Genomic DNA, 27,116 nt, shown 5'->3' with positions numbered 1-27,116 from the left:
AAGTGCTATAAAATTATAAATAATTATTAGGCATAAAATAAGAAGTTTATGGCGCTTGATAACAAGCTTGATGAACTCTCTACGTTTAAGAGTAACAAAAGAGAACACAATAATATTTTCCTCACAATGCCCCTAAGCCTCTTAATCAGGGACGCATGATCACCTAGAACCCATGTTTCAAACCTTGGCATCATGGAGTATATGGAGTCAGCTTTCTCCCTTCCAATGTCGTCAAGTTTCCTTCCTCCTAAGCACGGGTCATACCACCAGGATATTCTCACACAGATGCCAGAGATAGTTCTTGGACCAAGATATAGTGGACCAAGTTCATTGCACGGGTAGTGGAAACCATAGGTAAGTAAAAAGACATCTTATTCTTGTACATAAAATAAAGGGTGGAAACATGGCACATGGGCCCATGATCCCTTAACCACATTCCTAGGTACAGAGCTCTACAGGGCCAAGAATTTGAAACTTGAACCTGACTTCTAGGCTGTTACAAAGAATGGTCAAAATAGAGTTATAGGGAATGTTTTGCTCAGCAGTTCTATCAGCTTGACTAAGAGAGCAGAAGATATGATAGAGTAGTTTGTAAGCTTAATTTAGAACTCATAATATTTACACATAGAATGTACAGACAGGCATTTGTATGACCGTCCAGAGCACTGTAACTGTGACTAAACAGAGTCTGTGGTGGAAGGCACAGAGCATTGCATTCAGAAACCAGAGTATCTGAGACTCATCTCAAATGCTCATAAACCTTTGCTGCACTTGCAATTAAAATTTGCTAAAATTAGATTATGTTGCCACCAGGGGAACTATGTGAATGCCCTAATGAAGTCATGATCTAAACTTCCAGGCTTCTCCTAAATATGATTAACCAAGATCAAGAATTTAGAATGCTTCTCTATTTAATTAGAAATTTTATGAACTGGGAAGCTTCATTTAAGCAGCTGAGCATGAGTGTCAATCCATACATTTAGGATATATCATTCAAGCTTTAAAATTCAGGAATATGAAAATCTTGGCCACATTACACAATTCCGTAATTGTGGGCTTTTCTACCCATTCAAGAGTTCCCAAAATAACGACTCTGAGGTGTTCTATATATGAATAAATACCTAGGTCAATAGCTTTGGCTCGTTTTCACTAGCGCGTAACTCAATTACCACCTTTAAAGTAGTCTAAGCTATGCCGTGTGGCTGGTTACCTGGTCCTCAGTTTTATGTGACCATCTTCCTCTGTGCCTGGGCGGATCCTCTATCATGTGACTCAGTCCTAGAATTCCTCTATCTCCTCCTAATCCTGCCTCAGCTCACTCACTTTATCGATAGGTGAGTGCTTTTTCACAGTGTACAAAACATTATCTCTACATATTGACCCAGAAGAGTTGACCACAAGGCCCCTTTGTCCACACAAGAGTCTAAAACAAGCCAGGTGATTCACTCTGAAATTGTATGTTCAGTTTAAGTCTTTAGAGCATGTCCTTTTAGAATTACAAATTAAATGTCATGGATAAGTTACCTCTGCCCAGGAAGTGCATCTTATTATTAGCTCTGAGGACCTATGCCTTCCTTAGTTTTAAATAATTTTTATAATGGAAATTTCCAAATGCACAATGGTAGATTTTATAGTGAGGTCCATGTCCTCTTGAGGAAGTTCAGACTGTAAACCTTTGCTTCTGTTTGTTTTGTTTGGTGGTAACACGGTAACACGTCATGTCAGGCTTCAGGAGAATCTTCCTCTGCCGGGGGAGCAAGCAGGGGGTGCATTTCTTAGTTTGTGTTTGTTTCTGTGTTTTTGTCTTGGTATCTGAATGAGATTCACGGCTCTATCATTCTGAATGACAGAAATGTGCTCTCCTGATGGACATCTCTAGATGATACAAAACATTTTTCAGTACATGTTGGGCTACTCTTGTCCACTGATGACTATACAAATGTTTTCATTGTGAACCAGAAAGAAAAGTGCTTGGGGGAAAAAAGGGGACCAGTGACATCAATTTGATACACACTTTTGGGGTTAGCACAAAATGACAGGACAGCAAAGATTGGTAAAATGGTTTTCTCTGACAAAAGAATCCAAATGATTTTGAGAGCTGCTTACAATCAGGCATGTTACTGACAACTCTAATAATGACCAATGAAGGACTGAGTTCTGACTATACACAGTGATGTCTGTCTAACCAGGGTACTGAGACAGGAAACTAAAAAACTACATGTCCCTCTTGTAATAGAATATATGACAAAACTCAGCAACTAGACCATTCTGTTTATTTAGGCTCTAAGAAGCCATTTGATAGAGATCAGGTGACACTCACACTCCCAGAGCCTAATTCTTACCACTGTACCAATAGGGCCACTGTAGCCTTTTTGACCAATCTGACCCTTCTCTATTCTTCTACCTCTGTGAAGTGACCATTTGGTTTTGAGATACCAGTGCTTTTTTTCTACAAAAGAAAGTTTCCTTAATCTTAAATTTTTGCTAATGAGTAAGGTGAGGGCCAAGCAGGGTATAGTATTAGCTGGCCAAGATCAAAAATTAGAGCTGGCTTGAGATGGAGTCTTTGAGAAGGGAAAGGAAATCATGATAGAAGATGTGGGAACCCAAAGGGACCTCTGGCTTCCTACGTGGGGCTAATTTCACTGAACCTGGAGCAGAGCAAGTAAGAGCACTAAGGAGATTTTTCAACTGCCTGTTGGCCTCAGGGTGTGTCTGAGGCTGTCAGGAGTAAGACCTGGCTCTTCCTGGTGAGCATGTAGCTCATGTATTTTTTTCAGCCTCAACATGTCTTTAGGGCAGGATTCTGTTAGAACCTGTAAGAAATGGCCTTATTTCTTGCCTCATCCCTTGGCCTTGAATGGGTCATGGGTTTGGCTTGCACTTTGGACTCCCTTGGAAGCCCAAAAGAAAGGAAAAAAAAAAAAAAAAAAAAAAAAAAAAAAAACCAAAACCCACCAAGCAAATGCCCTGAAAAGGTCATCCATACAACTGTAAGCAAGACTTAGCAAATCCACAAAAACTACAGGCTTTGGGAGCCAGGGCAAGAAGACCTAATAGAATCACTTTCATTAATCTTCATAGTAGGGCTCTACACCAGAGCCCTCCCTGCCCCCAAGGAAGCTGAGCCTTCTCTTTCATCCTTCCAAAGGCTTCTCATTTAGGAGGAAAGTGCACCATGCTATGTAATCTCTCTCCCCGCTGTCACTTACCTCCCATCTCTACCCTCCCCATTTTATTCTGTGTTCGTATCCTGGAGAGTCCTCTGCTTATTTTTGGAACTTTGCTACATCAGAGGCCAGAGAAATTTGCTTATATGGATGGATTTGAGTGTATGGATGTAGTTATTGTTTAGCTGAGAAGGTGGGCATTTCTTTGGAACTCTGGGGGAGAGCTTAGTCTATTTGTATTGTCTTTTTTGCATCATGCCTTTAAGAATGATGAAGAAACCTACTATATATGTTTAATAAAATAAACAAATAAATAAATCACACTTAAGTAGTTTTCTTGCCCATCTAGTTCATTTGTATATTAGAATATTAGAATAACCATTAGAGCTTAGTGTAGTGGTCCCTGCCTTTAATCTCAGCCACTGCAGGCAGAGGTAAACCTTGTCTACATAATAAGTTCCAGGGCAGCCAGAGATACATAGTGAGAGCCTGCCTTAAAACAAACAAACAAACAAACAATAAATCCTATTAAAACAGATGTAGCCTCCTCTGCTTGGCTAGACTGTTTGAAACCATTATCACTATGGGGAGGCATTTTCTTCCTGTGTAGAGAAGACGGGTGAAATGAAAACGGGAGCGTTAACATTCTACAGCTAGGAAGAGGTTTGGCCTGGTGTTTAGCTGTAGCCCCAGTTTCCCTGTCACCAGTGAATAACTCTCAGAAGCCACTGGCTTTGTGGTTCTCATTCAGCCCAAATGCTATTGTCAACCAAACCAATATCCACAGCTCTGGGCTTCTAATAAAGAGTGACAATACTAATTAAATATCAACAAGCTTTAACATCATTGTTCTATTTTGGTGTTGAACATCACCCTAAACACCCAGCCACTGAGCTTTCCATGTTGGACACTGTGGGTCAGGCAGGGAGTCCTGAGGAATCAAGAAATGAGTACAAGAAGCTGCAGATAAGCTATACAAGGCTTCTTTGTAAGCAGAGTCACTGACTTCGCCCTCCACAAGCCCACCGTTTACCCAGCTCCCTCTTACAGCAACAACTGGGTGGGCTGTTAAGGAAAGCACAGCGCCTTTCCTTCTGACTCTCTTGAGTCAGAACTGAGTGTGTCCTTGTTATTCCGTACCTGGACGCAGCCTAGGAACATCTAAGGTCTTCAGAGAGCGATGCTGTGACTAAAGACGGGCAGAGGAACACAAGAAAACCCCAATTTGTCTTCACAGCTTATTTTGGCTTTTTGAATAAGACAGAACAGTGAAGTCTACAGGATTACAGGTGAAAGTCAAGTTATGACTAGGAAAAAAAAATACCTCTGAGGTGTTCACTGACTCCAGGAAAACAGGGATCTGAGTGTGATGGAAACCTTCGCCTGGAGGGCAGGAAATGAGAGGACCACTTAGCAGAACCATGTGGAGAGGAAAAGCTGCCACATTAGGATTTGGGAACTGATGCCATGAGAATGGTGGGCACTTTACCTTTTCCCTACCATTTCTTCATGATTACTGATTTTAGTGCAAATAATGGCTTGGTAAGTAACTTGATGTGAATCTAGTCCAAAGATCAGAAAGAACATAAAATCCATTCATAGGCCTATGTCAAACCAGGCAGTGGTGGTGCATGCCTTTAATCCCCAGTACTGGGGAGGCAGGGGGAGGTGAATATGTGAGTTAAGATCAGCCTGGTCTTCAGAGGTAGTTCTAGGAGAGCCAAGGCTACACAGAGAAACCCTGTCTCCAAAACCAAACCAAAACAAACAAGGAAAGACCTAGGTCAAATGCTGTGTCCCAGTGACTGTGCTCATGGCCCAACCCTGGCCCAACCCTGTTCTGAATCCTCTGCCCTGGTCTTTCATCTCTGAAGCATTCCTCAGTAAGGGGTAGGGCACTAACTCCTCACATGTAGCTAAGTGGCCTTGTGACCAACTTTGACCAACGGAATGCTGTAGAAATAATGATTTCCAATATGAGCCCAAGTCATGAGAGATGAGAAATGTTTCTTCCTGTTGTGGGTCATTTTCTTGAGCCATGAGAATGATCTCCCAGGAGGATGAGAAACAAAGCAGAGCTGCCTCAGCACAAGCAGCCCCACTTCACGGGCTCTCTGCTTGTCAGGAGCTTTGGAATTCTGACCACTCCTCTCACTACCATATAAATCAGATGCACTCAGTCCATGTCTTAAATACAAGTCTCTGGAGAATGAATTCCTTTGAGGATTCTGCTAGGAAAAAAAAGCAGAGAATCTAATCTGAAGGAACAAAAATTTATGTGGTGGGGAGGGCTTAATTCCAGATGTCAGTACCCATGGGAAAGAGGTCTGGCTCTGGCTGGCTATAGTGTAGATGCAGAAGGAATGGAGACATTCCTGGGCAAGGTAGACCTGATTGCCAACAACTGTGGGGCCAGGCTAGCATCACCAATACTACCGGGACACCTGTGGTTACTTAAATAAATATAATTCACCATTCAAAATTCTCATACCACTCATATCCCTCTCAGTAAAGGTCAAACCTGCTGCCAACAACAAACAATATCAATGCTAAAACTAGTTTTAATCACATAATATCTGCAGGAGTCATATCCCAAATCCTCTAAGACTGCAGTACAAGAAGAGATGTATTTTAACATTGAAATTAATAAAGAATTAAAATAAAACCTTCAAAACAGACTTGTGTTGGAAAATGTCTCAAGAATCCTGTTTTGCACCCTCCTCCAGCATTTACAGTCATCTCAAGAATCCTAGCAGAGACGGCATCTGATGTGTCAGAACCATCCACACCATAATAAATCATTTCTGGATCTCATTAACATGATAAAATTAAAGTTCGTATTAGAAAGCTAATTAAAGTATGAGAATTCCTCAATAATACAGCTCATTGTAGCTTTACAAACTAGGTGGCTCGTGAGTGTGAGATTTAAAAGAACAGTACCAAGGCTTTTTCTAACTCTCTACACTGACAACTCGCTAACAGAATGTGTAAATTGAAAGTACATATGTACACGAGGAACATTTATGGTTTACTCTGTGACTCTTCATCTCCGTCTTTGCTGAGCACTTATAGGTGTATTTTGTATGCAACAAGCACTGCCATAAAAGCTTTGGGATACTGTCATCACCTAACTCTTCTAGGAAGGTATTATCGCCATTTTCCTGAAGAGATGGAAGAGGGTTCAGAGGCAGAGCAACTTGCTTCAGGTCACATGCAGATTTAGCCAAAGCTTAAATGTGGATGGCACTCCAGCTTCAGGCTGAGCCACTAGCTGCTATACCATCTCTACATTTTATTTCAGTTTCTTTAAAGAATGTAAGGGAAGAATCTCCAAGGGTTTCTATAAGACAACCACTTAGTTAAAGCAAAACTCCCTAAGAATAAATTTAAGGCAAAGGTTTCTCCATCTTCATTAAGTTGCTTTATAATGGTTATTTCAAAACTCAGCCATACCCTGGGGATCTCTCTGTGCTTTCAAATATTCATCCTTTTAACCATTTCCTAGCTGCTTTAGTCTTCCTTTCCATTAATCTCCCAACCCAACATTCTCCTGGCCTCCAGCCTGATCCAGTCTCTCCTGCCCAGAGATCTTTGTCTAAAATACAAGCTTGCCTTGTCTATTCTGAAATCTCTTTGGTGTCATTACCTTATTTTGACTAAAAAGCCAGATAAATGAGCCTACCCCATGGAATGTTTGCTTCCTGCTCTTGCTAGGCCAGTGTCCTATTCCAAAGCCCGCACACGGGCTGTAGCTTCACTCTACATGGACCCTTTACTGTTGGCACACCGGGATGCCTCAGTATTTTTGTTCTGGCATTTCTTCTGGGCCACACACTACAATTGACATTTATGCTAGCAGTCATCATTTTCTCTTCCAGGCTCAAGCTCATCTACACGATAACGATCTGATAGGAGTTCCAGCCTTCCTCTCAGCTCTGCTACTTCATACTCACATAGCCCTTTCTGGGTCAGTGATACCTGGTTCACAGCAGCATTAGCATCAGGAGGAAGCCTGTTGGATATAGTCACTCACTCGGGCTCCATTTTGGAATGAAGTCAGAACTTTTGGGGAATGAGACTCAGTCACCCATGATTCTTCAGTGAATCACTTAACTCTTCTAGAGTGCAACATTAGAGCATCCTTGACTTCTCCCACAAGCTCCCAAAATGATATAGCACCCATCTTCCTGGCCTGACTCCCTGTACCTCTGACTGCTTGTGATGAGCAAAGGACCAATAAAAGATCAATGACTGAATGAGCAGTGGGTTAAACCTCCGAATGACTCATTAAACCTTCTGTGTCTTGTTGGAGCCAGGAAGACATTGCTCTCCAGTCCACTACTGTCTATAAATATTCTTAGAAGTGGAGTTTTTCCTTAAGAGGAAATATTGATGGCAACTTCCAATTCTGAATTAGTTAAGGGTTCGTGCAGTTTCAACACTGTAGTAAGAGACACTGACATGGTTTTAACGTTTACAGTACAGGAAGCACAAAAATAAGAATTCCGTTAGATGCACAGAATGTCTCAAAAGAACATTCTCAGGCATTCTGCAGTATAAAGAAGGTGGTATTCTCTTTGAAATATTATTCATGTACCCCTAAATAGTCATTACCATTCTTTTGATAGGAAAGATATGCCAATTGTATAGCCCTAGTAAAGATTGCCATATATCAAAATATCTCAAGATTATTCTGGTTTCACACGGAGTCTTCATGTTAAAATTAACAAGGTCACTTATATGACTGTTTTTATTTAGCTTCTTTGTCCTAAGTTCTTCTAAAACAATAGATGAAATAGTTGGCATAAAAGAAAGTTTCTTAAATATAAAACTTCCCTCAAAGTAATAAAAGCCAAAGAATGTCCTAACTTAAGTAATTTTTTATACCACTAAGTCCGTAGTGAAGACTGCCTCACAGAAACCTTTAACAAACCACTGTTCATCACCAGCATCTTAGAGATGTGTAATGAGTAGCTGTCCTCCAGAGCGATCCAAAACACACATGTGGCAGAGCTACTCAACTTACCTCAAGATTTGGGGCTTTTTAAATTTGAGAGCATAAAACAGTCTGCAAGCAACAATGCTTTCCACTGGACATTTCAGTTAACAGGCAACTAGACAGTAATCTTAAGGACAGACCCTGCATAATGGAGATCATCACTACCCCACTAGAAAGGCTCAGAACAGGCAACAGAGAGGAAGGATACATGGGCCAACGTTCCTCAGGTGCCACATGGCAGCAGCCAGCATCATGCACTCAGCACTGCGGCATCCTCGGTGGCCATCTTAATCCATTTTTACATTTTCATCTTACCCAATGCTGGCAAATTTTCAACTGGGAAACTTCCACCCACCAATGTTGGTTATGGAAAAAAAAATGCATAACTTCTGCTTTAAAAGAAAATTCTGCAGAAGTGGTTATTTTGAAATATATATTCTAAAAGGTAGAGGGAAGAGTTTAAAACAAGAAAAACAATTGGTCAGTAAGTGGAAGATACTGCTGTGAAGACCACTGGAACATAATCCCTGGAAATCCAAAGGTGTGCTTAGTTTACTGAAGCTTCTCAAAGACTCAGCAGATATTTGGAGCCCACTAGCTTCTTTGGACCCCTACATTTTATACCATTTAGTTTACTTTCCAGTTTTCCTCAAGTTTTGGTCCACAGTCTTCCAAGGCAAGCCAGTCAACCTGGAGAGTGAAATTTAAGTGGCATGTTAATCTTGGGTCCCAACAATGGAGCTGGATCATTCCCAACTGTCTTGGGATAATGAAACCAAACATGTGGATTAACTTTAAATAGAAGCAAAGGAGACAAAAGCTGAGACTTCGGTGGATTAAAGATCTTTGCAATGCCAGTTGTAGCTGTGGTTAAGCTGATGAGGACAGAGGTGGGGGTGGGGTGGGGGTCCAGTTCTCATATTTAGAAGTAATTCCAAAAATCTTTTGAGCAAGTAAAGACTGAACCTGGATAGGTGAAAGGTTCATAATAAAGTCTACAGAAAATGTATTGGAAAGGTACAAAGAAAAATTCGCATGTATGCATAACTATGTATATATAATCATGAATGAGTATATGGCTGTGTTATGTGCAATATGTACGTGACACAGGGATATACACTTGATTGCTATCCGAAAGGCCAAAGAGCAGTAACACTGGGAAGCAGAATGGGAAATAACTGAGTATATAATAACTACTCTAAAATTCTTATTTGGCAGTTTGTTATATTTTATTTCTGGATCCAATTAAGACCTTGGTGAACAGCAATGCAGGTCCCATCAGTAGCCAGATGTGGTTCAGTACAGCACTCTCTTAGTACAGTGGGTACATAGAGAGAACTATGGCAACTATAGCTCAGAATGCCAGCCAACAACGAATTCCATAACAGGAATATACACGCATCCATTCACTCACTCCTATCTCCTGAGCAGTCAGGCTTCGAACAACATAATTACCACATTCATTGTTCTCCAATGTTTATGCCTCAAACTTCACCTTCTTTAGGAATCAAAGATATTGAATACTTTGTAAACAAATGTTCCCATGAAACCATCGTGTAAACACAGTGGCACCAAAAGTCACGGAAGTAACTTTTTACTATTTCAAGGGCAACAAAAATGCTAAAAAAAAAAAAAAAAAAGCACATCTATGAACCAGTTTTATTTTATTTGCATTTAACATGATTATACACATTCATGTGTCTAACAAGATCTGCACTGTTACATTAAAAATACAGTACAATAACATTCAACATGAGGTACTTCATATTTATATAGTTTCCTTCATAAATAATGCTGTAAGCTGCTAAGGTCAAGCACACTGATGCACAGTTGGCTACAGTGTCCTGAATTAGCTGAGCTTATTTAAACACCTTAAAAAAAAAAAAGACAGTTCAGTGCAATAATTATGTAGAAATTAGACCATTTACTTAAATACTATCTTAAGATACGATTAAAGAATGTTGCATTAGAACTGCTAGCCTAGTTACCCTTATCCCCAAGTATGAACAATGATGAAGACTGCCAGGTATGCTGGGCAAAGCATCTACAGCGTTTTCTGCTTAATGAAGTTGTGTTTATACACTAGAGCTGCCAGCCCTGTCAGAACAATGGTTTTTATTCTTACAAACTACAAAGTTCAAAATTACCAAAGAAAACCAAAGCAAGCGCATTATCTTTCATTTTGCTGAAAATGCATATAGGAGAATAGGTTCAGAACATAAAATTTCTTATTTTAGGTATAGCTTTTCAATCTTACCCACAGTTCTTGGCATAAGCCAAGTTAGAAAGTGGATATATCTTTTTGGAAACATAATTTCTATAAAGTTAAGTTCTTCCATCCTCAGTGAACTGTACTTGCCCAGCCACATGGAGGGCGGCTCAGTCACAGTAAGAGTGAGTTGGGGAGACACTGCCCCTTTAAGGCTATCACACCCAGCCCAACTATCTCACAGGACACAATCTGTGCTAAACAACATTCCTTCTCCTCTGGCTTAAAAGTAAGTGCCTTCTAGTCACTTTGTATGTACCATACTAATTTGTATGGTATCTGTGAGTTACTGAAATGTTTTCCGTAATTGTAAAGCAAAAACCTTTGTTGAAGTAATTTTAATTGACAATGTACCTTTATCTCATTGATGCTTTGCCAAAACTACAACCTGTCATCCCCTTTACTAGGAAGCAATTGAGAGATAATTTTGGAAAGTTGTCCTAGGAATATTCACCTAGTCATCAATAAAAGCTTTTGTCCTAGGAATATTCATCTAGTCATCAATAAAAGCTTTTGGTCACCTATGTTAACAGATGTAGGTAATGGCAAAATGATTAAAACATTTCCCATAATCCAGTGCTCTCCTCCACCAGGGAAGCTGGCCAAAGGCCACAAACCCATATCTGCAGGGGAAGAAATGGCCCAGATACCCAGTGAGTGGAAGCAGTCACTCATTGGGCCTTACTGGCACCAGCAGGGAGGTGGGGGTTATTTCTGACACACCCACCACTAGCCAGGCAGGGAGGAGGCAGTTCCTGAGTTGGCAAGCACGCTTGCATGCACATATTGCGCAGGCACACACACCCCAGGACTAGCCCCTGCTCCAAATAAGCTAACTTTGGCTTACAGAGCAGGAGAAGGAGGCGGCCAGGGACCACACTCTGGGTGGCGGGGAGCCATCTCAGGATCACACTGAGCAGAAAAGCTGCCCAGAAACACATGGATATTTCAGCTTCAAGTGACTACACTGGACACTACCAGGGCCACAGGCACTAAGCCAACATGAGCCATCATGGAAAAGAAGAAGTTGTCTGTGAGCTTTTCCCTCTTGCTTATGGTATCATGGACAAATAAGAACGGCATGTGATGCTGATGAGGTGAATACTCGGTATAACCCAGTGTCACTCCGAACCATTTTTCAAAAACCCTGCAGTCATATATTGGCACTTTAAGATGGCCAGAGGCCAGGTTCTAGCAGTCCAGAAGCTTGTTCATAATCAACAAATAAGATCGTCTATGGTCAAAGATCAGATAAAGAATGTTTCGATTTAAAAGAAAAAGCATAAAAAGTATTTTATCACACTGACAAGTAGTGCTACAAAACTGTTACTCCATACCTCTAAAGAACTGTTTGGTCCTCTTTTAACAGGGGAGGGGGGAGGAGAAACGGGAGTCCTATGTAATAAGACTTAAGAACAGGCCAATAGTGTGTGTGTGTGTATTTGTGTGTGTGGGGAGTCCAAAATTACCAGGCAAGAGTGGCTTTTCTGAATTGTGTATGCTTCTCACTGGTAAACTGAACTACTGGTTGTACAGGCATTTTCAGGTTTCCCTTTTACCCACTGTAATGTAAATTAGCAAGTGTGCAGCCTTTTTTTTCTATCAACAATGACAATTTCCAACTCCATCAATTCTGAAAGAAGTTGTCTGCATTCTGGTGTCTTGTCTTCTAACCTGAAAGAATATGTCTGCTTTGTCATCGAAGTCATGTCCTAAACAAACATCTAAATCCTTACATCAAGAGTCTGAATTGTTTAGTGGGTAACACATATATGAACTTAAGATACAAAGAATATAAAAGCAAGGCCCAGAAGCAACAAATGTAAAAAAACAGAGTCAAAGGTGACTACTGGCCTACTGTTTACTTTCTAAGTTTACTTGTTACAAAGCAAACATTCTTTCAAATTTGTACACTGAGGTTTACCTGTTTTTGTTTTTATTTATTTATTGAAAGAAAGGGGTTCTGTTTAAAAATAATGATACTACTTTAGGATACATATTTCCATCCATCAAAGGAAATTCAAATTGATCCAAAATATCTTCAGAGGTACAGAAGTAGGAGGGTGGTGGGCACTTGGAAAAGCACATGATCTCCCTAGGCGTACAGACGCAACTCGAAAACCACAAAGCCTGAGTAAGAACTTGGCTCTTCTAAGCATATAGTTAAAAGCGGAATGTTGCATTTTAGCCTGTACATAATTAAAAGGTTCAAAGACATTAGAACTGCCTACTGCTTCATTCATTACAAATTACCTGTGCTGACCACATATCTGCAGATGAGCTAAGCGTCAGGCAAGGAGGGCCCATGTCGGCACCTCATGCTGCATAAGAGAAGAAAAGTTCAGGCATAGAATATGAGTTCGGGGATCTGCCCTCCCTGTACACCAGTGCCATTGGTGCTGTCTGAGGAGCACTGGAACTGGACAGTCACCTTGCCACACTGAACTTCCGTCATGCCTTCTTGTCCAAAGTAGCTGAGTTCGTTGCCATCCAGCACCACACTGGCTGTGTAGAAGGTGTCTGGCTCAATCTGCACTGGATATTCAAACCACACAGGGAAGGTATTGCTGGATCCATCTGAGAAGTACTTGCTCAAGTTCTGGCCCAGGACAACGCCCTGCCGTTTGAGTTCAATCTTAGCGCTGTACTCTGCAGAGCCACAGCTGGAGCCATACAGCCCAAAGCCTGCAATGAATACCCTCTTATCAACTGCAAACTGGATGCTGTCACAGCGACCCCTATAGCGCCACTGGTTGCTCCGATAGGCACATGACTGGAATCGGTGACAACGCTGGGGGACCAGGCCCTTGCGGGCTTTACTCACAAACTGCAGCTCTGGTTTTTTGGATGCAGTGTACCAGAGGAAGATGTCATTGGTCTCATTGAGAGTTAATACCCCGGACTGTGCAGCACCATTTGCAAAGTCATCCAGGGCCATGGTGGGGATGCGGATCAAGTACAGGGCCTTTCCTAGGACCTTGCGTTTATTTTCGATGCTCAAGGCCAGATCTTGCCGCTGGCATTCTACTTCAGCCCAGTTCAGGGCTGCCTCAAAAACCACTATTTCTTTGGCATTCAGCGTTTCCCTGCGGAGGATACTTTCGAGTGTCTGGAAGTCGATGTCACAGAATCCCTCAGACTTGAGTGCTAACTCGGCTTGGGCATCAATCACCTCCCAGCAACGCTGTGTCAGGTCCGGCTCCTCAAACAGACAGCTCTGAGAGAGGAGTACGCAGGCGTTCTTGGCGCTTAGGCTGGTCTCCAGGAAATTAACACAGGCTCTGGCAAGGTGAGGAACTATGTACTTTTTGGCAGCATACAGTGTGGCCAGCACTGTGTCTGCAGCCAAGTCAATTTCATCACAATAGATGTATCTGAAAGAAAGTAGCCAACATGTAAGCGGATTTCCCCCAAATGAGCATGTGCAGCAAGGAAGGAAGCCACTGCTTTCAAGCCTGTCCAAGAATATAATTTCATGTGACAGTTACTACAAACATGTTAAAGAAGCATCTGAAATACATTCATAAGGTATTAATATTTCAGCTCAGCAGTAAGCTTATATAATTAAAGGGATTAACTGTGTTATACTATTCATCTTCTATCTTATAAAGACATATTCAGTACATTTTCAACAAAATAGGAGATACTGCAATTATCTAAAAGATGACTGTATATCAGAGATAAAATTATGAAAACACAGCAAAATTCTATTGTACTGAATTAAATGTTAAAGCACTGCAATTCCCAATCCCATAGCTTAGAAAAATTTATTTCTCCATGTACATTTGGGCACCTGGATACCCCTGGAGTCCAGATGAGGGCAGGCTCCCTGGAACTGGAGTTGTAGGCTGCTTTGAGCCACCTGAGAAGGTGCTCGGACCTGAATCCTGGTCCTCTGCAGAAGCGGCATCCCTGACCTCTGAGCCATCTCTCTCTTCAGCCCCACCAGAGTTTAAAGCAAACATACACAGTTTCATTCCACTTTCTGTTCCAATAAAAACAAGTTCTTTTGAAACTATAAGGTCAAAATTAAAACTTTTAATGATTTGGGACTTTTCTAAGACACAAAACAAAACCTTATATTAAATATTTCTGAAGTCATTCCAAGTTTACTAAATCACCACATACAGACTTCAGTACTACCTTTTCAGTGAATTCCACAAAATCTCTTGAGTATTAAAGTTCTAAACTCATATTCCTCCTATTTTCACAACTAAAGTATACATTACTTTCACTTGCCCCTATTAAAAGACAAAACAAGAGCTTACATGTACACTGATTCTGTGTTTTAGTGAATTGTACCTGTCTTAGGAGATGAAATACTTCTGGGTGTTTGGGGGAATGGTGGCAATTTCTCGAGACAGTCTGTGAAGGTGGAAACGGCCTGCTATCTTATATTACAGATCACATGAATAATCAGTGAGAACTCTGGCCATGAACAACACTGAGAAAATTTATCAAAGTTTTTAAGCTAAAGCATCGAGTATTTAGTCTGATTTTTTATAGTTATTTTATTTCATGTAAAATATAATTAACTTAAGAAATCAAGATTAGCTTTTGCAAGAAAAAAAAAACCATAAACACAGATATACAAGCCAAAAATTTCCCTCAGTAACAAACACTTGCTTCCAGGAAACTCTCTTTCCTATAGGCTAAGCTGGTTATACCAGCAAGACCACTCAACAACACAGCTGCAGTACAGTTGTGCTTTGCCCAAGGCCAGGACCAGGAGAGCATCCAGAATATGGGCTGGATTTGCAGCCTCGCCCTGGAACTCAAGGGAGCTGCCACTCCTTCTCTGAGTACAACTCCTGCCCTAGGACACAGGAGGGGAAACCTCAGTTCCTACTATAGTAACTGGAGCATACCAATAAGGCAAATGGAACCCCACTCAAGCCCTGTTCTTTCCAGTCTACCTGATTCCATAATTTTTACAAACTGTACTAATATGCTCTAGGTACTATATCTGTAAGAGAAGGTATTTGGCAAATAATATATCGAATGACTTAGGCAAGATGTAACTTTCTGCCAATCTTGCTCCTGTTTCCTGACTGTATATGTGTCTAGGATACAACACCCTACTTGACTTCAGTGAGGCCAAGATGCTAACTAGGGCTGCATTCCACCAACAACAGATGGCACTGTCACACACAGAGCTGACTTCACAGGCATCGATGAAGGGCAGGGATCCAAGCAGGTAAAAGAGGTTTCTCAGTGACTATCTCTAATGAAGTCTGAAGGTTAAAAAGTGATGAAGCAGTTAACGTTATGGCACTTCACATGCTCACTTGCCTTTAATCTCCCTGCTCCCCACCAGGAAAGTTCTAGTTCAATTAGGCTTCAAAGCCATTACAGGACCAAGGAATTGTATACTTAAAAAACTCTGAAACTCACTAGAACCATTTTTCAGTAAGCAGTAAATAATAAATAATTGTTTTAAAAATTGTGAGAATATTGTCAAACTTTTTGACCCACTGGGCAATTTTTTCTTCAAAAACATTTTTTTTTAAAAAAAAAATTTATTCCAATGAACTGAAATCCCTAGACCAACACATAACCTTGGACAGTTAAGGCAAACCTTGTAAATACAACTTATAATAACTAGGCTTAATCGCATTGTTTGGCATTAGATAAAGATGATTAGCATTGGTAAAGATGATTCTTGGTACCCGATTAACATGCATTAGAGTCTGCAAAGGGCCTATGAGATATGAAATATTTTATGTAAATATGTGACTACCCTAGTCTTTTTTACACTTTTATATTACCAATTTAAATTGATTGCTTGTATTAATCTACAGACAACTATAGAAAACTAACCCTTCAAAAAATCTCTTCATAACCATAAGCATGTCCAGTTTTGTGGGCGATGAGGTATATGTGGACAAAGATGAGACATTAAGGTCCACTTCTGGCGGTATTAGACAACTTAGAAGACATGTGTCTTCCCAGTGTTGCTAGCTAAACAAGGTACATCATTTCTGTAACTGTGAAGTAAAGGTATATTTCTCTGAAATCTTCTTAACATGTATTGCTCTCAGGAGGAGAGCACTCCTATTAAATAGTGTTTATTCCAGAAAGCTATTTTTCTTTTAAAATGTTGCTAAAAAGCAGCCGACTACATGAGCTCTTTGCCCCTAGGCTCTAGGCTAAGAAATGGCTCTAAATGCCTGCAACATTCCATATGACTTCCACGGAAAAATGAAGAGCAGCTTTCTCTAAGAGCATTTATAAGGCAAGCAGCACCCTCTCTCTTTAGAATCTTTCCTCTTACACAAAACTTAGATCTGACTTAGAAGCCAGCAGAGCACAAACACAACACAAGCAAACTCTTTCCAAATACACAAATAATGCTTACTTCAGCATGGCGAGGAAAGCAGCAGGTTCGACGTCTGGTATTCGGATTTCATCTTTGTCCTCAGCAAGTTCTCCATAAAACATTGCATGGAACACTGAGCTCCCAACAGCTAAGACATACTGTGGAGAAAGGGAAATCTCATTTCACGCACTAAACTGAAAGCATTTTCAGCAAGTCAGTCCCCCCAAAACACTGGCAAATCTGGGCTGGGGGTATGTAATGTACATAACACTCATCTTTGAAACAGCCAGGTTACAGTATATCCTGACAGGGGAGCATATGATTTTCACACAAAATGAGCTCTCCATCAAAATCTCAAAGCTCTGACATTAATATACACCTCTACCCCATTGTGAAATAAAATCATGGGGTATTTATCTGATTTCTATAGGAACAGTAAACAGAGGACTTTCCAAATCTGTTACATTTCCTACCCCTGGGGAGTGAAGAGGGCATGTTTCTGGGTGATATGTACAACTGTATAGAAGGAAACAAAGACAAAATTAAGTGTGGCCAAAGGTCTGCACTCTCTGTAATTGGGCGAAACATACAGTGCCTAGTGCTAGTGCCTGCCATCGGCTAGCTGCCCACACCAAGCTCTGTGCTGACAGGGTCCCTCTATGTAAATCTCAGGACTAAACCAGTAATGCAGCTGTTGCTTACTTTGTGTCCTGGCAACCGCTGAGTCCCACCTGGTGGCCCAACCACAAAATGTACATCTGCCATCAAGTCATTGTTGAACATCACCGCATTTCTACAAACAAGAGGCAATTCATTAATTCACAGCAGCCCCCACTCCTAACTTCCCGTTCCCCAACAGGCAAAACTTAGAGAAGCTGCTCAAGCTAAGCAACAACGGTACAGTGTTCCACTTCCCAGCAAAAGAGCAAAGGAAGGGTCCAGCTACGCAACTGTCTGAAATCACTGCAGACACACGGAAAGGAACTAAAGTTTTAAAAGTTATCTAAACTTTCACATGGCTTAGGACAAATGAAAGGTTTCTCATCTCTGTGCTCCACAGACACAACCCTGCCGCTTAAATGTTACAGCTTGCAAAAATATTTTTATCTAAGAGGAAAACAGCTGCACTGTTTTGGAAAAGATACAAGGCAGCTTTCCATTACCAGTAAAGCTTCTGGGAAAGAGGAAACGGAGATTCATGTTAAATTACATTACAGGTCATGCAAAAGCAGAGACTTCAACACTGGCAAACTTTGAAAGTAAATAAGCTGGCCGGCCAGCAAGGGCGCTCACCTTTCTCGGATGGTAGGATAAAGACCCTGCCAGTTGGGGGCCGGGATGAGGTTGTTGTTACAGAGATTGTGCTGGTGCTGCTGCTGGACAGTGGTGCTGCTGGAGTTGGCTGGCTTCTTACGGGGGAATATATCAGCAGCCATCTTCTTCTTCTTTTTAGTCTTCAAGGTAATTATTTCATAACAAACTGGGGGCAACTTGCTGCTCCCACTGCCACCACCTCCGCCGCCACCGCCACCGCCACCGCTGCTGTTTGCTTTCTTTGAACCTTTTTTGGACCTGTTCTTTACTGTCTCTGGAAGCATCAAGAAGAAGGTGAGACATTTCATGTTCTTTTCTTTATCATCTACCATGAGTACAGGATGTCTTTCTTTAGAGCTAGATATCGCAAATTTGCTCGAACATCAAGGCAAAGAGGCTAGCTGGAGCTAAGATGTTAACAGAAACAAGCTGGTATTTTCCTGCTTTTCCCAGCCAGGCAAGGTGACCTTTTCACTATGTTGAAGAGAAACTGGCTTTAAGTTTTATCCAGGACCGGATCTGTTAAATACATTCCCATCATGATTCCTGTTTTTCTTATCTGCGCATAAAAACAGCCGTTTTCTGGATCACCTGAAAAGCTTAAGCTGAGCAAAGGAGGCAGGCAGAGAGCCGAGGCGCTTGCTTTCTGAATTAGGTTAGCAAGATGTGGCGAGCCCAGAGAGTCAGTGCGGCCGGCGAAGTTGTGTGGTGAATGGATCGGGGAGAGGAGAGTAGGTATTACAGCCCTGCAGACGGAGTCAGACAGCCAGAGCTCCGAGCCAATAGCTGAAGCCACCAATCAGGATTGGATGAAGCCAAACAGTGACACCTATTGTAGCGTGCACAGCTCCGATATTAAAGGAGCAGCAGTTACATTCTCTTTTCTACTGTATATTTAATTAAGATAAACAGCAAATGAAAGACATTTGCAAACAGGAAGGGAGGGGTTTATTTCTCTTTAGTACAGGGGCATTTATATTTCAACCAAAACAAGCAAAAGCCATTAACAAAGACTGAGAACACATATGTCTAATCTCTCTTTCTGGCAAAAATCTTCCTCCTAGCAGCGTTTACTTGCAAGTATTTTAAACAGGATCTTCTAAGATTATAAAGCCAAAGGGAACCAATGTACTGAAACTAAACCAAATACACTTAAGCACAGCTGGAAAGGGGAGGGGTCTTTTTTCAGTCTCTGGATGTTGCTAAGGCCCTGCATTTAGCTTGCTTCTAATTTTTTCTAGCTCTGCACTGATCTTGGACATGTGTCCCAGGTCACCAAACACTGTTAATTATGATGAGCTTATACCAGCATGTATAGCTGTCCTGAAGCATAAGTCAAATTTTAGATATGAAAATAGCATTCAAATGAGACAAATCTGATAATCAGTGTTTAAACCCTGTGATTCACTAAAGATAAGTCAGATAGGGCACTGCTCGGGATCTCAAAAATCCAACTCAACTCCTAAGGCTAAACTTAATCTTGTCATACAAATTCTAAATAACCCATAAGCTCTAATACAGCACCAGTGGTAGGGCTATTTAAAACGATTAAAGTCTCCTATTAACTAGTTAAAAGGCCAAAGGACTCTTTGCTTTAGATGAGAATGAGGCTTCCCCAGCAGCTACTAGTAAAACAGCATCTACTGGAGCTCCACAGTCTGTTAAGACAGACTAGTAACCAGAGTGACTCCCACCCCTATCTGTGGGATTACTCTGGTTTGCTCAAAGCAGAGAGGCTATTTGTTGCCCCTGGACCCTGATCCTTCAGGGCTATAGCCTGAAGCTATAGCTATGTAACATTCACCTGCATGGTGACTCCTCAGCAAATAAGAACATTGTTACTATACTAATAGTATTATACCAGGAATCAGTCTTTAAATCCCTAGCATCTTAGTCCTAAGTCATTCCAAAGGTAAGCAATCCTTTGTGTTGTCATTATTAAAACTCACATGAAAGCCACTGCAAGCACACAGTGTAAGAGAGACACAGATAAGGTTATCTATCCCCATTTTGGATGGAACCAAGTGACTGCTTATTTATTACAATTATTGTATTCTCAATTGCAGGGCTAAAAGACCACACATCAACACCCTTGCAAATCACCTTCAGTTGTACTTTGAGAATAATGTTAGAGATATAATAACCTGTTGGAAAGTGTTTGGATTCCCAGCACAGGAAGGAAGGAAGGAAGGAAGGAAGGAAGGAAAAAAGGAAGGAAAAAAGGAAGGAAGGAAAGAAGGAAGGAAGGAAAGAAGGAAGGAAAAAGGAAGGAAGGAAGGAAGGAAGGAAGGAAGGAAGGAAAGAAAGAAGGAAGGTAGGAAAACAGGCAGGCAGGCAGGCAGACGAAGCACAGCATAGCAAAGCAGCCTGTGCCTATAACCCTAACTCTAGCAGTAGGTAAAAGATTAGTAAGGCCTTGCTAGCCAGTTAGCCTAGCTCACTGGTGAGCTACAATTAAATGAGTAGATTGTCTCAAAAAATAACAGAAACACTCAATGTCAACCCCTGCCTCCCTACACTCCTCCACACACATCAATATACATCACACATACATATCACTTACCACACAAACATACACCATACAGATACAAACACCCACACCCACTACACTCACATATCACACCACACACGAACACCCCATAAATCATACACACAATACAAACGACTATGCCCAACACACACAAACACACACACATACTCACTCACAGAGAGACAGGCAGGCAGAAGACAAACAGACAGACTCTCACTCATACAGGACAGTGAGGAAAAGGCACACGTAGCTCCTGAGTGAGCTGCCTACCAGAAATAGGTCAAAACAGAGGGTCTCTCTACTGGCTGCTACTGAAGTTCTCATTCATACTTGCCTGCAAAGACCTTCTGACAGGAGGTATGTCTGAGCATAAGTACCAAACATATTTCTAACAAACCTAGTATCTGGCTCTTCAGGTCAGAACTAATCAATTAAAATGGAAGAGAAAACCAGCTGTTTTGAGGCGGTCATTATTAATCAGCAACAGAAGACTAAACAGAAGAAACAAAAAGACAACATGTAAGCCTTTGAGGTCTTTATTCATCTTACATAAGAATATGCCTAGCACTACAAAAGTCTCTAAAACTATGGTTTCTACATCACTAAGGAGAAGAGGGATAGTGCATGTAGTAGTTTGAAAAAGGAAATACATAAGGTTTTAGAAAACACTTCTTTGAAATTAAAGATCCCAGGAATTTAGAAAAACCAAGCTTTGTAGAAAAGCTTGAAAAATGACAGGTAAGAGAAGGAGAACTAAGCCCTATGGACTCCCTAGGGCAGTGCTTGGCTGCAGATGGCCCTTCCCTCTCACTTGGCCAGAGGCTGGGGAGGTGGCTGTTAAAAGATACACACAGCTGCCTTTCCTGCTCTGGTGACAAGACAGGCTGCACACTGCTGCTAAACCTGCAGTCCCAGGGCCAGAAGCAGCATGCCCCAGGAGCCTTTAGGGAATTCGGAATCATAAGATTCTGGATCACACCTGCATTTTAACAAGAACTTTCCCACAGTGTGCCCGGCACTGAAGTTTGAGAAAGACTTCCCCAAAGATCAGGTTCAATACCCGCCAACATAGTACCTTCAATTCAAATAGATGAGCACACAACTCAAGATAATTTAATCTAGTTTGAACCAAGAATTTAACATCTCCTATCTTGTTCTGAATTTCTTCTGTTCTGATTAATGGCGCCATTCTAGGATCCAGGTGAGCAGCCAGCCAAGTCAGAGAGCCTAGGCGTATGTTTCTCCAGAAAAGAAGTTCTAGTCCACATTCTCAGAGGTCAACAGCAGGTTTCAAAAATATCAAGCAAACTAACCATCCAACCCTTAAATGATCAACTCTCTAATTCTGTCTCAGAAAGCTAGCTGTGCATATTGGCATCATCAGCAACCAAGAAACTGTTCCATTTTGGCTAAGCCACTTCACTGCCAGAGCATGGGAGGGGGGCTCTGAAATCCAGTCAGTCTTTAAGGGACCCAGTTTTCTCAGCTGAACAGTGAGGTTTGTTTGGAAGGGCATTTCTCCAACAACGTTCAGTCCAGTTAGAATCGTATTTTATACTCTGGCTTAGAGCAGAGCATACATATCAAAAGAGTTGAAAATAAAAAGTTCAAGCTGATGTTTTCTATTTTATTCTTTATGTTTTGATGTTGCTCTTGACACAGTCAATCCTCCTAATGACTGGTTTGAGAAACTGGATTATTTGGTGGGGTACCTAAAGCTTAATATCCAAGGCTTTTTTCCACCAAAAACTTAGACTCAGAAAAAAAAAGATGAGTACACAAGAAATCCACCAAACTGCGTGGAAAATCACAGTGCGGGAAAATGTTTCTGAAAAGACAACAGCTTTCAACTGCCTTCTTGAGTAATACATAACCCAGGACACAGGAAAACAGAGCCACATCCCTTTAATCCACTTTCTCATGCTATGGTGACCCCAACCATACAAGTATTTTCATTGCTACTTCATAACTGCGATTTCAATACTGTTGTGAATCCTCATGTAAAATCTGTGTTTTACATGGTCTCAGGCAACCCCTGTGAAAGGGTCATTCAAGCCCCAAAGGGGTCACGACAGCTTGAGAATAACTGCAGTAAAATATTAAGAAAAAAAGCCAAGCTTGTATGAATCTCTGTATCTTTGTTCTCTGCTCTTGTTTCTATTTTGCTACATTAAAGACATTACACCCCCTCAAACAGATATAAACGGAATCTCATCTACTTGCTCTCCAATCCAGACACGGCACCAACAATTTAGAAAACTCATTGAAAAACCTCGTCACTACTAGCATGTTCTCACTTGCCCCTAGACTTTTAGAGCTTTTTGAGACATAGTTAATCTCCCTTAATGAGGTAACTAGGTCAAAAAGCCCTTCAACCTTTAAAGAAAGCATTTCCAAAATACACAGTGCAGAGCCTGCACTGTACTAGGTGCTGGGCACACAACAGGGAGAAGCAGAAAACCTGGGTCCAAAGGTTAGCTAATCACAGTGGGTTTCTATTGATTTTATAATTGCTAGAAAGTTGAATCACCATTATCTATCTTCATTGGATTCTGAATTAATGAGAAAATTATCAACAGAGCTTAGGTTCACTTAGAACATCCTTTCTCCACAGGAGGGCTCCCAGTTGGCTTATCTTAGAGCAACTTACATAGGCAGTTTGGGAAAGGGAAAGCCTGGAGAGCAGCAGTCTAACTGACAGGCCACTTGCTTTACAGAAGTGTGAGGGTTTGTAAAGGTCCACAGTAAACAGGAGGGAGACACATAGACTGCAAGGCAGGTCTGCTTGTCATGCTCTGTCCCACTCAATCCACTCACACCACACATAATCCTGTTTGTATTTCTAATCTACTATAAAAGAAAAATATATGTGCAGAGTTCACAAAGACAAAAGCAAAGAACACACATGCTCCACCCCCTGTTGGGGCATTTCAGGAAAGAAATGGACAGGATTTAGTAAGTCCTCTGATGGGAAGGAAGAGCTACAGGGAAGCTGCTGATATTCAGGAGGCTCTCCAGGTAAATCTCAGGTCAGAAAACCAGAAACTCTAGGTTAACATGGGGTTCTGAGTCCACAACAACAACAACACTGGCAACTCTTGTTTAGCTTGTTCTAACTCTAGTCTCGTTGTCTGGACCTGTACATGGCTTTCTACAGGACACGTAAAAATCAAGGCAGTGTGGTAGACTAAGAGCGTCACTGTCAACCCCGAGTCACAGGACATAACAGGAAAGTTGTCCAACCTGATGAGATGGCCTAGGATGCTGCCTGGGATTTGCTTATTTGTCCTTTTAGTACCAAGCAAGCCTTATGCTTCTGGTCTGGGATGTTAGAGAGATAAGTGGCCAAATGCTAGTGGTCTCTCAAGATGGCAGCTGCCAGAAAACCTGCTACATGCTTTCTAAATTTAGAGATAAATGAAGAACCAACCAAGACAGCATGTACAGTGAAAAAGGTAAAAACCAGTAACAAGTGACGTTAAGGTTGGTTACTTAGTATCTGAGAACCTTATTCTCCTCATCTGCCAAATAGAATAATTACGTGCGGCTCAGCCCTCTCATGTTTACTGTGAAGTCAAAATTACATGTTTGTGAAAGCTGTTTGAGACATGTTAAAATGGTCTACAAAGGTAAGCTCTTGCTATGAGTGGCAACTGGACTCAAGCAGAAGGCACCATTTAGGATAAATCAACCAAAACATAAGGCTCTGGCTTCCCATCCTTGCAGCATCTTCAAGCAGCATAGCTGCTGACATTTCATCTCTCCAGGTGTGCTCTGGCCCCACCTATGGTTCCAAGTTACTTTACAGCTTGCTCTGATTTTCAAGTCTGGATAATCAAGATTCTGAACTGAGTTTAGGTTTAGAACAGCACCACAGCAATACCAGAACCCCACCTTGAACCAACACCCAAGCCACAAACAATGAGGAGGCCAATGCTGGCTAGTGTCCTGCTGTACCTACAACAAAGCCAGAAGCTGCAGGCAGTCATCCAGCCTCTTGACTGACAATGCTCACAGTAGTCATCTCTAACTGGACTCTCTCTGTGAGCCATTCTTAACTCTAATACCAAGGTGATGATACCTAATACAAACAAGCCTTTGGGCAAGGCATATCTCAGTTGTCTGGAAAGATGAGAATGGATGGTCAGTTTTAGTAAGTCACCTCCTTTACTGAAAAGAACTTCAGCTAACCTTGAAATCAGACGGGAAACATTTAAAGTCAGAACACATCAATTCTCAGTAGGCAGAAATAATTAATTCTTAGCCGAGCGGTGGTGGTGCACGCCTTTAATCCCAGCACTTGGGAGGCAGAGGCAGGTGGATTTCTGAGTTCGAGGCCAGCCTGGTCTACAGAGTAAGTTCCAGGACAGCCAGGGCTACACAGAGAAACCTTGTCTCGAAAAATCAAAAAAAAAAAAAAAAAAAAAAAAAAAAAAGAAGAAGAAGAAGAAGAAGAAAGAAATGATTAATTCTTTAAAAAAAAAAAATCCTATGTAGTATTTTACATACCCAATAATTACAGCATGTAACATACAGTATCTCAGTACACACTAGGTATTAGAATGCTAGGTTAAGATATTTTGATAAAAATATTTTAGATACCTAAATATTTAGATAGAAAAGTTTTATGTACCCTAAATGATCTTCTAGATAATTTCCTCTCTAGGTTTCTAGGATTTAAAAAAAAAAAAATCCACTTCTGGGCTAGAGAAATAGCTCAGTGGCTAGGAGCACTTACTACTCTTGAAGAAGACTGGAATTTTGTTCCCAGCACATACTTTGACTGGCTCCAGGAAATCTGATGCTCTCTCTTGGCACTTATGGGCATGTACAAAAACACGTATATATATATATACATATAGATATATATGCACACATAAGTTTATATGTAACAGAAATAATTATTTACTTGCTATAGTTTGCTTTAGTTTAACACTATGATTATACATAAATGTGTATGCAATGTTTTACCAAGTTCTCCCACATACATACATAGACTTTAATCTAGACTTTAATAATTCTAAGACATCTAATTTTTGTAACCACTAGGCCTTTTTTCTTGTACTCTATAAAATAATGGTTTCTTGAAGTCAGTGAAATAATTCAACTCAAATTTATACTCAACAGAAAAAGAGTAATCTTTTCTCTAGGTTGTTTAACTATTCCCTTAGACAGACACGATGAGGACTTAGAATTCTGTCTGACCTGAATTAGAACAATTGCACATTCATCATGCAGGCATTTGATAAAGTATATCATCCAATTCTCAATTGAGAGTGCTACTATGACAACCGTTGATTCCGTGGAAAATATAGGTGGAAATCTTGAGACCTTCCATTGCCAGCCTTGGCAAAGCATCTCATTTCCATTATTTTTCTCATTGCACAGGTAAACATGTAAGGAAAAGAAATGAGTAGAGACTAGTAAGTTTCCAGGTAATAACTGTTAGAGTGATTTATCAAAGACTAATTCTAACAACTGTGTAAAATAAAACTGGGGGGGAGGGATGGGGGGGGTGAAACAAGTCCTTGAAAGATGCTATATAGGAAAGATACATGGTTCAGAGGTTAAGAGCACTGTCTGCTTTTCCAGAGTACTGAGTTCAATTCCCAGCAACCACATGGTAGCTCATAGCATCTATAATAAAATCTGGTGACTTCTCTGGCCTGAAGGCATACATGCAGGCAGAATGCTTTATACATAATAAATGAATGAATAAATAAATCTTTAACAAACAAAGATACTGTGTATGGGCTAGAGATATGGCTCAGCCCTTAAAGGCTAGGCCCACGACTAAAAAGATACTGTGTATATTCAGACAAATAGAATAACCTATATTAACATGTTAGTTTAAAAGTGAGAAACATTATTATAATGACCACACACCCTCTCCCATACAACTATTAGTATATACTTGAAAACAATGAATTCGGGCCCTGAGATCTCTTTGGAATATCTCTGAAGGGAAGCAGTTTTGATCCAACAGGGAACTATAACTCTACTGTGAATGGCCACAGTGGAACAACTCCATTCATGACCCATCATCGTGACCTTTTCCAGATCATCTGTTTGCTTTACCTGACAGAGAAGGAATATTAATATGCTTTGGTAAATTATAAAAACAAACAAAAGTAAACAACACATAAGTGTATCACAAAGATAGTGGTTTACTTTGGTGGACTCAACCCCTAGCCATATTAGGAGAATCACCAAGAATATCACAGTCAGATCAGATCATGAAATATCAAACACTTGTCACTCATAAACTTAAATAACAAACATCTTATTCTATTGGGAAAGTCACCCTGTTTCAATGAGCACATGGAATGGGAAGAAAGACAGATGAGTCCCAAACCACTTGATATTTATTCTGCATCACTCTTGATTATTAGTGGGATTCCAAATCTGTCACAGAATTTTGTCTGTCACAGATCTGAAATTCTATGGCACCCATAACTCTTAATGAAAAGCTCCTAAAAATAAGAACCCTAAACAAAATGTTACCCAAATATATG

General features: G+C 40.8%; 1 protein-coding gene across 2 annotated transcripts in view; it reads right to left on the bottom strand.

Annotated features, from left to right (window-relative positions):
- Positions 1 to 9,814: 9,814 nt before the first annotated feature.
- Positions 9,815 to 27,116, bottom strand: part of Btbd3 (BTB domain containing 3) — a 31,004-nt gene continuing 13,702 nt past the window's right edge. Inside the window, exons 2-5 of one of the 2 annotated variants that reach the window (XM_034495258.1) lie at positions 18,051 to 18,345; positions 17,460 to 17,550; positions 16,797 to 16,915; positions 9,815 to 13,812 (exon numbers count right to left, since the gene is read on the bottom strand). In XM_034495258.1, the coding sequence (XP_034351149.1) occupies positions 12,780 to 13,812; positions 16,797 to 16,915; positions 17,460 to 17,550; positions 18,051 to 18,193 (1,386 nt within the window). In that variant the 5' untranslated portion in view covers positions 18,194 to 18,345 and the 3' untranslated portion in view covers positions 9,815 to 12,779. Of the gene's footprint in view, positions 13,813 to 16,796; positions 16,916 to 17,459; positions 17,551 to 18,050; positions 19,120 to 27,116 lie in introns of those variants that run through there. The other variant, XM_034495256.2, reaches the window with a different exon arrangement.

The sequence above is a fragment of the Arvicanthis niloticus genome, chromosome 2 (assembly GCF_011762505.2).
Source record: "Arvicanthis niloticus isolate mArvNil1 chromosome 2, mArvNil1.pat.X, whole genome shotgun sequence".
Lineage (NCBI taxonomy): Eukaryota > Metazoa > Chordata > Mammalia > Rodentia > Muridae > Arvicanthis > Arvicanthis niloticus.
The sequence above is the reverse complement of the archived record's forward strand: the minus strand, read 5'-3'. Positions and strand labels throughout refer to the sequence as shown.